The sequence below is a fragment of the Neomonachus schauinslandi genome, chromosome 5 (genome assembly GCF_002201575.2).
Source record: "Neomonachus schauinslandi chromosome 5, ASM220157v2, whole genome shotgun sequence".
In the NCBI taxonomy this organism is placed as follows: Eukaryota; Metazoa; Chordata; class Mammalia; order Carnivora; family Phocidae; genus Neomonachus; species Neomonachus schauinslandi.
In genome coordinates, this window is record NC_058407.1 from 60,781,060 (window position 1) to 60,792,768 (window position 11,709).

The 11,709-nt window shown below is 55.9% G+C and overlaps 1 protein-coding gene across 1 annotated transcript; it reads left to right on the forward strand.

The window, feature by feature from the left end:
• Positions 1-3,247: 3,247 nt before the first annotated feature.
• KRT8 (keratin 8) lies at positions 3,248-10,912 on the forward strand. Its single transcript, XM_021686760.1, has 9 exons — positions 3,248-3,675; positions 6,524-6,732; positions 7,355-7,415; positions 7,892-7,987; positions 8,577-8,741; positions 9,072-9,197; positions 9,762-9,982; positions 10,121-10,179; positions 10,479-10,912. The coding sequence occupies exons 1-9, from the start codon at positions 3,334-3,336 to the stop codon at positions 10,667-10,669; spliced, it is 1,470 nt and encodes a 489-aa protein (XP_021542435.1). The 5' UTR covers positions 3,248-3,333; the 3' UTR covers positions 10,670-10,912.
• The last annotated feature ends 797 nt before the right edge of the window (positions 10,913-11,709 follow it).

Sequence of the window (11,709 nt, forward strand, 5' to 3'; positions counted from 1 at the left end):
ACCACTTCTTCTTTATCCATTCATCTGTCGATGGACATCTTGGCTCTTTCCACAGTTTGGCTATTGTGGACATTGCTGCTATAAACATCGGGGTGCACGTACCCCTTCGGATCCCTACATTTGTATCTTTGGGGTAAATACCCAGTAGTGCAATTGCTGGATCGTATGGTAGCTCTATTTTCAACTTTTTGAGGAACCTCCATACTGTTTTCCAGAGTGGCTGCACCAGCTTGCATTCCCACCAACAGTGTAGGAGGGTTCCCCTTTCTCCGCATCCCCGCCAACATCTGTTGTTTCCTGACTTGTTAATTTTAGCCATTCTGACTGGTGTGAGGTGCAGACCCTCTTTCCTGATGGTTGCAAGCCCCGTGATGGTAGCCACTGCCCTGCCCACCCACCTCTGCCCCCAGCCGGGATCAGGGCCTCCTGGGGTCATCTTCGAGATGCCATCCCACTCCTCTTTCCTCCTTCCGTTCTCTGGAAAAGGCAGTTTGGGGCAGAGTCAGCTGGCTCTTCTGGCCACGCAGTCACTTTTAAACGCTTTCCGTTCTGCGCCGCAGACCGCAGCGGCCAGAGTCAGCCTTACAAGGAGTTGTGCCTGTGGCTGCCCCAGGCTGGTTTTCTCTTCCCTCACCACTTGGCCCTAGTCCCGGGGTCTTTCCCTTCTGCCTCCACCCCGGAATCCCGGGCAGGAGCGTTGGAGAGGGCAGCTCTGAGGCTGGCTTGTGCCATCACGGGAGGTGTTGGCTGGGGTCTCGGGCAACAGGGAGCTGACAACTGAGGTGCCTGTACTTCTAGCCCCAGATAGTTCTGGGCCGCCCCAGCAACCCCCCCTCCCCCGCCCCCATTGAGGTCTGGGCCAGCTCTACAGCCTGAAAACCACAGGGGTCCTTGTAGCCTCCTTTGTCCTCACTTTAACAAAAGACACTCTTTTTTCTTTTTTCTTTTTTTTTTTTAAGATTTTATTTGTTTGACAGAGAGGCACAGCGAGAGAGGGAACACAAGCAGGGGGAGTGGGAGAGGGAGAAGCAGTCTTCCCACTGAGCAGGGAGCCCGATGCGGGGCTCAATCCCAGGACCCTGGGATCACGATCTGAGCCACCCAGGTGTCCCAACAAAAGACACTCTTGGAACCAGGGAACCAGGCAGGTGGGGGCGGAGGGGCTGAGACTTTAGGACTGGCTCTGGGTTGTTATGTTGTGTTCAGGACTTCTGGTACCATCTGTCCCTGCCCCCACTGTCCCCTCTCTTTCCCCCCTGATCTGCCTGGGTCCACCGGACTACAGTATGGGGGAGGGGAAGAAGTGGGGGAGCTGGTGTCCTCCCTCCCCAGGGCTGCCATACCTGTCTGACCAGTCCCTCCCTTTCTCTTTCCTGCTCTCTGTCCCAGGTTTGGCATTGGGCCCGCATGCCCTCCCTTTGGTCTCTGGAAGAAGTCTCTCCATCTTGCTAGTGTGGGTGTTTGTTGGGGAGGGGGTGGCATGCACTCAATTCAGTCTTTGGAAATTAAGTATTGTTTGAAGGGGCTCGGAGAGGGCCTGGTGCAAACAGGTACAAACTGGATTTTCCCCTGCTGGTTCAGCAAGTCAGAGGAGGCCAGAAGTCTGGGGAAGAGCGGGGAGGAGGAAAGAGGGGAGGGGAGAAAGGAATGTGGACCCTGCGTCCCCTCTGGGAGCCTCTGATTTGTCTTTGTGGAAAGGACAAGTGTGTCCTTGTGTGTGTATATGTGTGTTCGGTCTGAGTGGAACTCTTCTGTGGGTCTGTCTTTTCGGATTTATGTCTGTCCCCAAAGAGGGGGCTTCTGGGTCTTTCTGTCCCTCTGAGTAGGGGTCTATGTGTCTGTCCTTCTGGAAGCCTGAGCGTGTCTCCTGAAGGCTGGGGAGGAACCTGTATATCTGCCCTCCTGGCCGGTGGGCAGTCATGGTCACCCCCTGCCCTAGGGCGGGGGCTGTGGGCTGTGTGTCCCTCTCCTCCAGGGGACTCTAGCTGGGTGTCATCCAATCCCCACTTCATGCCCTGCAGGATCTTTCTGAGACTCTAGCCCCAGTCATCAGGTAATTGCTGCTGGAATCTCTGCTGCAGGGGACCAACTCCTGCCTTACACCCACAGCCTGCCACACCGGGCCCGCCCAGGCCTGGGGCTCCCTGCAGAGCTCCCCATTCTTCAGACTTCTACGGGTGTGTGCTCTTTTCCAACCTGCTGTCTGACTCATTCTGATAATGGGCTCAGGGAGACAGGTGCAGGGACTCTTCCTCCATCTCCTCTGGCCTGGGAAGAGAAAGAGGGTCCAGGTGGCTCCAGCTTGACTCATCATCAGCGCCCCACCCACCCACGCCACCCCACACGGTCCTGTCTCCCTTCCCGTGATTCACCCACCGAGTGCTATGGGACCCACTCTTGCAAGTGCAGCTTCCCTCTCTCCTGAGCGCCCCCCTTTCTCTCTTTAGCCCCTTGTTCTTCATTCTCTGTGCCCCAGAGTAAGGCCTACAGGGTCCAGCCTGGCCCCAGGGAATCCTGGGATCTTGGGAGGAGAGGAAGGCACTAGGTTGTGTCCAGGAAACGTGCTCTGTTGGATCTCACTTTCTTGCACCCACAGACCCAGAGGGAAGACAGCCAGTGTGTGTGTGTGTGTGTGTGTGTGTGTGTGTTCATTCATTCCACAACTATTCACCCAGTGCCTCCTGGCAGTGCACCGGATGCTGAGGTTAATAGCAGTAACTGAGGAGAGACTAGGCAGATGGCTGGCCTCAGGTTCAAGGATCTGGAACCTAGATGCCCTGTCCTCCAGCCTGGGCAGAATTGCATCATCACTCAAAGCGGAGAGAAGAACATGAGGTGGTGACTTTGGGGAGTCAGCTACTCTGGGATCCCTTTCCTGCTATGCTTCCCAGTCCTTGCATTTATTTCCCCAAGGGGGGAAGGAGACCAGACGGAGGAGGAGGGCTTGCAGTGTCTGGGAGACCCCAACCAAGTCTCTTTGTTACAGGAGGCTCCCGCCAGGTTGGACGGTCTCTCCAGTGTTACACTTCCGGAATCCCTCTTTTCCTGAGCTGGGGCAGCGCTAGCTAGAGTGGGCTCCTGGGTGGGAGCAGCTCTCTGCTGCCCCCATCTGAGTCCGGCCTGTAGGTGGCAGGTGTCGGGTTAGGCCCAGCCCCCTCAGGGCCTTAGCCACTCAGGTACCCGTTGGATCCTCCCCTTGGGCTGGGCTCTCTTTTATAAAGGGCCAACCGTGGGGGGCTGTTCCCACCTAGAAGCAGCTTCTCGGCTCTTTCTGGAACCTCTGTCAGGTTCAGCCTACTCGCCTCCACTCCAGCCTCCACTCCGGCCTCCACCATGTCCATCAGGGTGACCCAGAAGTCCTACAAGATGTCCACCTCCGGCCCCCGGGCCTTCAGCAGCCGCTCCTACACGAGCGGGCCTGGCTCCCGCATCAGCTCCTCTGCCTTCTCCCGGGTGGGCGGCAGCAGCAGCAGCTTCCGGGGTGTCCCGAGCAGCAGCATGAGTGTGGTCGGGGGCTACGGCGGCGGCGTGGGGGGCATCACGGCTGTCTCAGTGAACCAGAGCCTGCTGAGCCCCCTTAAGCTGGAGGTGGACCCCAACATCCAAGCTGTGCGCACCCAAGAGAAGGAGCAGATCAAGACCCTCAACAACAAATTTGCCTCCTTCATCGACAAGGTGAGGCCACCCCGACCCCATGGCGGGCAGTGCCTGGGGCTGGGGGTCCCACCTGTGTCTTGGTCGCCCTGTCTGGGGGCACATCTCCAGCTCCCCACCGGCGACCTGCTGGCGCCACCCACCCTGGCAGCACTCTCCCTTCCAACTATGACTCAGTCCTCCCATGCACTTTGGTTTGGGCCGGTGCAGCCAGGGGGAGAGGGTCCGGGCAGCTTCTCACTAAACCTTGCGGCTTCCTCCCTCACGCATCACACCCCTACCGGAGTTCTGACGGCTCTGTGAAGCTTTCAGCCTGGAAGAGTCCTAGCTGTTCAGCTGTGGGGTGGGACGGGGAGGCCCCTTTAACCAGGTTAACCCTTCTCCCTGGCCCTGCCCCGAGGGCTCCCCAAAGGTGCCCCTCCGATTTTTTTTTTTTTTAATTTAAATAGGGTTTGATAGGATTGTGGAATAAGGAAGCGGGTGATTTGACTCAGAGGGCAAATATTGATTCAGGCCTTCGGCATTCCAGGCCCTGAGTGTCGGGGGCACCGAGATGAGTCATCACCTTGCCCCTGCCCTGGGAACCCGGCGTGGGCGGGGCCGGGCGGGGCCGACACTCGCCCCCCATCTTGGGGTGAGGGGCTGAGGCCCTCGGTCTTGGGGAGGCGCTCCCCTACCTGGGCAGCTCTTAGCTTCTGGGGGTGGGGTCGGGGTGAGGGGGGCGCCAGGGGCTGGCTTCAGGAAAGCCCATCCAGGATTCAAACTCTGCGGGCGTTGGACACCCTGCCCAGATCTCTTGTCCTGTTCAATCCCAGAGTTTATGGCCTCAAATAAGGCGTCTGTCCACCAACGCCCCTCTCCCCCCTCGGCCTTTGTCCCCTTTCGCTCTTCCCGACCCCGGCTCCGCCCCAGCCTGGTTCCACTTTTCCGAGGGCAGGCACCGAGCCGGGTTTTGCAGCCTCGGTGGTTGCTGCCTCCGGGGTGGGGGTGGGGGGCAGCGCTCCAGAGGATTGGGCCCCTCCCTGCTGACTGGCTCCTGGAGGCATTGTGGGAAGGGAAGGAGGCAAATCCTGGGGCAGAGTAGCGCCCTTAGGAATTGGAGTCCCCCCAGGGAATTGCCCGCCCCCTCCCCCCCCCCACCCCCCCTTAAGGAGGGCTTGCTGGCTCCTGGGCAAAAGGCACCCTTGACTTTACTCCTTGATAGCGTTTTGTTAGCCCTGGGGTCCTCACAGTGAGTGGTTACGCACAGGTTCTGAGTCGGAATTTCTGCTTCACTGTGCCCTGCCCTTTCCTTTGATGGGGCTACCTTGCCAAATCTGATTTCATCTATAAAATGGGCATGATAATCCCTAAATCAAAGAGGTTTTACCTATTCAAGCATATAATGTATGTACAGAGCTTAGCAGTGCTTGGCCCATATTAAGCAGTCCATTAAGGCTAAATGTTAAAATCATTTACTTTTTATAATTTGCGGGCAGAATGACCTGGGGAAGAAAAGGATTTATAGAGAAGAATTTGTTGGATCAAGACTGCACCCTTCAGACCGCCTTCTCTTTTAAGTCCCCTCAATTTAAAAAAAGTGACGACTTTGGTTTGATTAAAGACAATGCATTCCTGCTCTTGGAACCCGTCTATTATTCTTTCTTTTAAAAATTTCCTTTCTGGGGCACCTGGCTGGCTCAGTTGGTGGAGCATGCAACTCTTGATCTCAGAGTTGTGAGTTCAAGCCCCATGTTGGCTGTAGAGATTACTTAAAAAATACAATCAATCAATCATTTTTTTTTTTAAAGATTTTATTTATTTGACAGAGAGAGAGAGATAGCGAGAGGGGGAACACAAGCAGGGGGAGGGGGAGAGGGAGAAGCAGGCCTCCCGCGGAGCAGGGAGCCCGATGCGGGGCTCAATCCCAGGACCCTGGGATCATGACCTGAGCCGAAGGCAGACGCTTAACGACTGAGCCACCCAGGCGCCCCTCAAATCAATCATTTCTAACATGCCTTAGTTTCATCCTAAAATCTGGATTCCTTGAGCCCAAGGAACCCCGGGACCTTTGTGTTTGGGGTGGAGAGAGAGGACTGTGATTCAAGGGTGGGGTGGGGGTCGGGGAGCCCTCTACCTGCTGGAGAATCTCAGAGGGAGTGCAATGGGGAGGGGAGTGTGCAGTTTGCACCCAGATCTGCCTAGTCTTTTGCCTCTTCTCTGGCTGAAAGGGACATCTGCACAGAGATAAGCTCCTGAAAGGGCCTGCCTGGGCTCCTCCAGGCCACCGCAGGGTTGAGGAGATCCAGGCTCAGGGCGGGGAAGCAACTCAGTGTCGTGCGGCAAAGGATCTGTAGCAGCCTTTGGCTAAAACCTAGGTCTTCTGGCGAGTGCTCTTCAGGCCGAAGGGCTGAAGTTTCTCTGTAATCTGTAGGAGTGCCTCGAAGCCACTCCATATAATAATGATGATGATGATAATATTTGATATGAGCAATTACATTTCTTTTTCAATCTTCTATAAAGTGTTAATGGGAACTTGGCTATTCTTACTGATTTGTAATATACAGTCTAAGTAAATAAGACCTATTTGTTCTGCAAATACCATTTCAACATAACTCTCCTAGCCCTTCCCTTCCACCCAAGCGCTTGCTTGTCGTCCCCCTTCCCCCCTACCCCCAGCACTTGGGGGACATGGCTCCCTATTCCACTCACCATGCTGTCTCTTTCAGGCCACTGGGGAGCCTCCCAGAGCAGCTAAACAGCTCTCTGGGTTCTGGAGACACCACTGGAAGTGGCTTAGGGGAGAAGACAGTGCTTGCTTACCCCCCAGACTCCTCCCCTGCCCCGTGGGCCCGATGTGGACCTTTTTGCTCCCTCTTCCCTCATGCAGGTGAGGCACCTGGAGCAGCAGAACAAAATTCTAGAGACCAAATGGAGCCTCCTACAGCAGCAGAAAACCGCTCGGAGCAACATAGACAACATGTTCGAGAGCTACATCAGCAACCTCCGGCGGCAGCTGGACACCCTGGGCCAGGAGAAGCTGAAGCTGGAAGTGGAGCTTGGCAACATGCAGGGGCTGGTGGAGGACTTCAAGAATAAGTGAGCTGCCCTCCTTCCCGCTGCCCCCTACCTGACTGAAGTCCTCCGATCCTGCCTAAGACCACGTGGCCCCCTACCTGTCGGGCAGTGCAGTCCTATATAATTACGGTGACCAGAGGACCAGGTTTTCCAGGACAGTCTAGCTTTATGCCCGTTGTCCATGATTGTTAATAGCACCCACCCCCTTTCAATCTCAGAACTGTCTGGATTTGGACAACAAATTTTATGTTAATATGTACATAGTAAACCTAAGGTGGGAAAGGCCTCTGTTGTATACTTACAGCCCTGGCCCTATTTATTCCTTACCCTTGATCTCCAGTACACCCCAGAAAGTTCTGTCTGAGGTCTCATGTCAGTCCCTGCTGCTAACCCTCTTCATGTGCCTGATCCAATGTGTATTCATGGATTCTGAGAGGGGTTTCCTACTCTTGGCTTCCCCACTGGCTGATGATAACCTGGGGTAAGGGTGGGGAGAGAATGGCTGGTTGAGGCAGAAGGACTAGACCTGTCCTCATATCCTGCATCTTCATGAACTGAATTTCCTAGATATTCTTGCCTCCCCAAATACTCAGGACTACCTCACCTTTGCCTTCATCCTCTGATTCTAAGTCTTCCTCACCAGATATGAGGAGGAGATCAAAGAGCGTGCAGACATGGAGAATGAATTTGTCCTCATCAAGAAGGTGAGGGATGACCCCTCCTCGACCAGATAACAGGAGGCGGGGCTTAGAGACTTGGAATAAGGCTTTCTGGGTTCTGTCCCTAAATGTGTCCAAGTAATGGGATATTTGGCCACCTCCCAGGTATACAGCACAGAAAGACAGACAAGGACAGAGGGGTAGTTAGGTGCGTTTGGACAGAACTTTGGACATTGATATTGGGATATGGTTAAGAAAATGGAGCAGAATTGGAGGTGTAGCCATGGAAGGCTTCTTAGAGGGGGAGGGGGAGGGGGAGGAGGAGGGCTGCAGGAAACGGAGGTAAAGGTGTTTGCGCTGGGGATACAGGTGTGATGGGGCAGGGGCTGGAGGATCAGGCCAGAGAATGAGGTGGGAAAGTCATTTAGTTAGAAGGTTCTATGTCTGGGCCATTGGGTGCCCCTGGTTGCGGTCATGTGTGGGCACTCAGCTCAGACTCACTCCCCTTCCCTACCACCCAGGATGTGGACGAAGCTTACATGAACAAGGTAGAGCTGGAGTCCCGCCTGGAAGGGCTGACCGACGAGATCAGCTTCTTAAGGCAGCTGTATGAAGAGGTATGTGAAGAGGGGCTGAAGACTGAGGGGCCCCCGCCCCATCAGAGGCTCCTCCCAGCCCCCAGCACGTCAGCAGACAGGGTCTCACCACTGAATAATTACAATTAGCCATATAACCCAACATGGCTGTTCTATATGTTTTGTCCCCCTGAGTGAGGGTGAGGGGAGGGTTTATTACCCCATTTCACAGATAAGAAAACGGGCTCGGGAATGAAATAGCTTGTCCAAGGTTGTCATACACAGAGGGGTTGCCCAGCTGCAACGTGAACCTGCTTTGTCCCCAGAGCCTTTGTTTCTTGTAGCAAGCTCTTAGGGGCTCACTGTTGGCAGCTGAGTGGGGAAGGACTCTGCCCCTCGGGTCACCCACCTGGAGCCAGGTGGCCTTTTGTCCTTGCCTCCTTTCATCCATACATCCCTCCAGGTTTCAAGCCTTTGACCCATCTTCCCAGCCGTAGCTCCCACCTGCTTCTCTCCTCGGTTGCTGGCCTTCCTGTCCTGTCCCTAAGGAAGTCCCTTCTGCCAAAGAGGGGTCCTTGTGTGCAAGGACAGGGCCTCACTGCCCACCCCCCCGTGCCGCCCCCCTTCGCAGGAGATCCGTGAGCTGCAGTCCCAGATCTCGGACACGTCCGTGGTGCTGTCCATGGACAACAGCCGCTCCCTGGACCTGGACAGCATCATCACCGAGGTCAAGGCCCAGTACGAGGACATCGCCAACCGCAGCCGGGCTGAGGCCGAGGCCATGTACCAGATCAAGGTAGGGCAGGAAGCTCTCAAGTTCTGGCCCTGCTGTAGGGTCTCAGGGCTCCTGTCCCCAGATCCTTGGCTTCCCAAGAAGAGCAGGGTCACTAGGCTGGCCCTCCCCTCTGGCCGGTTCTGTGCCCTCATACTTGAGGAGGGACCAGGATTTCAAACTAGCCTGCCTGCTGTGAGCTGGGCCTGCTGAGTGGGTGCTGGGGAGACAGGGATGTCCATGTGCCTGGAGGTCTGGAAGAAGGCTGGCCGTGGTGTGTGTGTGTATGTGTGTGGGGAAAGGGTGAGGTGAGACGAGCTGGGCACTCGCCTTACTCTTGCCTCACACCCACAGTACGAGGAGCTGCAGACACTGGCTGGGAAGCACGGGGATGACCTCCGTCGCACGAAGACGGAGATTTCTGAGATGAACCGGAGCATCAGCCGACTCCAGGCTGAGATCGAGGCCCTCAAAAACCAGGTATGAGCTGGGCTGGGGGTGGAGAGGATCCTTGGACATGTCAAGGTGAGAGCAGACAAGGCAGCAAGGAGTGAGGGAGCTGGGGGTCAGGAAAGGAATTCTAGACCAGACTTTAAGCTTCTCAGACTGCTCCGGGGGGTCTGAAGGGTGCTGAGGAGGTCCCTGGGGCCATGATGAGGGGCCAGAGGGGGGTTAGGCTCCAGGATGGGTTCCCTCAAGCCTGCTTTATTTTATCTGTCTTATAAGTAAGACAGGGTAAGGTCAGGTTCTACTGCTTTAAGGCAGTCTGGAAAGCGGAGATGTGGTCCAGTTAGTTAAGCTGGGATGATGCCTCGTGGTGTCCCAGGTGAGAAGTTTATGCAAGGAGGTGCCTGGGAGCTGCTTAGATTTCCCTGTTCTGCTTCCTGAAGCCCATTGGTAGCATTTTCTTGGAGCTAGGTGGAGTTGGTTAGTCTAGGTCAGGGAGAGGCTCTGGTCCCCAGTAGAGGGGAAAGGGAAGGTGGGTGCAGGGGGAGGAAGCAACCAGACTGCTCTACCTGCTGACCTGTCCCCCTGCCCCCACAGAGGGCTGCCCTGGAGGCGGCTATTGCTGATGCTGAGCAGCGCGGGGAGCTGGCCATTAAGGACGCCAATGCCAAGGTGGCTGAGCTGGAGGCCGCCCTGCAGCGAGCCAAGCAGGACATGGCCCGGCAGCTGCGCGAGTACCAGGAGCTCATGAACGTCAAGCTGGCCCTGGACATCGAGATTGCCACCTATCGCAAGCTGCTGGAGGGCGAGGAGAGCCGGTGGGTGTTGGGGTCTCCGACTGGCCCCGGTGCCCCGGCCCGGGGACTTGGGGTGGGCAGGGGTGGGAATTGAGTCCTGTTGTCCTGGGACAAGGGCCCAGAGTTGGTTCTGATGTCCCATGTATCCTCTGGGTACAGGCTGGAGTCTGGGATGCAGAACATGAGTATCCATACTAAGACCACGAGTGGCTACTCAGGTGAGTGTCCCAGCCTTGGGGTGTAGGGCAGGAGGGCGGGGCCTTTTTATACAGCTCCTATAAATTTCCCTCTTGTACAGGTGAGGAAGCTGGGGCCCAGTTAGAGGTCTTGTCCAAGGTTACATAACTAATTCAAAGCTCTGTCCTACCCTTCTCCTGGTTTTCCCCAACCATCCTAAAATAATGAGCCAGGGCGATTCCCCAGCCCTGGACTATGTAGGGGGTGGCAGGGAACAGGGAACGTGGAGCCTGATGTGTGCCTGGCCTGCGCTTATATGGCTGCTTTTGTCTCTGACCAGGTGGCCTGAGCTCGGCCTATGGAGGCCTCACAAGCCCCAGCCTCAACTATGGCCTGAGCCCCTTCCAGTCCAGCTTTGGCCCTGCTGGTTCCTTCAGCCGCAGCGGCTCTTCCAAGGCTGTGGTCGTGAAGAAGATCGAGACCCGTGACGGGAAGCTGGTGTCTGAGTCGTCTGATGTCCTATCCAAGTGAACAACCATGGTGGTCCTTCCCAGCCTCCCTACTCTTGTGGCTGCCATAGAGCCTTTGGGGGGAAAGGAGCTGTGCCGGGGAGCATTGGGAATGGGAGAGCCACCTAAGACTCAGCCCCAGTCCTCAGCTTACCCTTGGGGGGAGTCTTCTGCCCTGGGTACCCCCTCTTGTCCATGCCCCCAACTAAAAGCCGATTCAAGTGTCTTTTCCCAAATAAAGCCTCAGCCGACTCTGCCAATCCCACTGGCTTTGTGCAGCCCTTGTCCGTGGGGTGGGGGAGAGGGGGTCAGGAGGCCTCTCCTGGGACTCAGAAGCTGGTGGGGGGGGCCCTAGGAAGTGGGGGGGCACTGGGGATGAAAGTCTGGCCTTCTCCAGGCTGTTCCCAGAGAGACTTCTTTCCTGAAATCGTTAATGTCCTCTTCAAGTACCCCATTTCATTTTATCTGTGCGACAAACCCTTTGAGGCAGGCCAGGGGGGTTTCAGATGCTATTATCGGGAGAGAGTGCAGTTTCCTTTCCGTAGACCTCGCAGGACTGCTTGCCCGGAGGGCCAAGTCATTGGCCCAGCAGGAAAGAGGAAGCTCGGGCATCTATACTCTGCAGTTCCCAAGCCTCTCCTCCCCCTCGGCCGGGCACGTGGCATTTCCTTGGTGGCCACAGATGTCTTTTTACCGTCTTCATTCCTTTGCAGCTGGGGACCAAGGAGTCCCGGGTTTCCTCTCCCTTCAGAAGCCCAGAGTGCATTTGTAGCAATTGGACGTGTCACACCCACAGTTTCTAGAAGCCAACATAGTATAGGACTCGGCATTGGTAAGTGGGTTCCTCCTGGCTCCACTGACGGTTGCTCCCATCCGCCACTGGTCCTTGCCATTCCTTTTTCACCCTTTTCCACACGGTGTTTATATATATTTTAAAGACTTATTTATTTATTAGAGAGAGAGTGAGCTCGAGTGGGAGGGGCAGAGGGAGAGGGAGAAAGAATTTCCAGCAGACTCCACACTGAGTGTGGAGCCCCACGCAGGGCTTGATCTCACGACCCT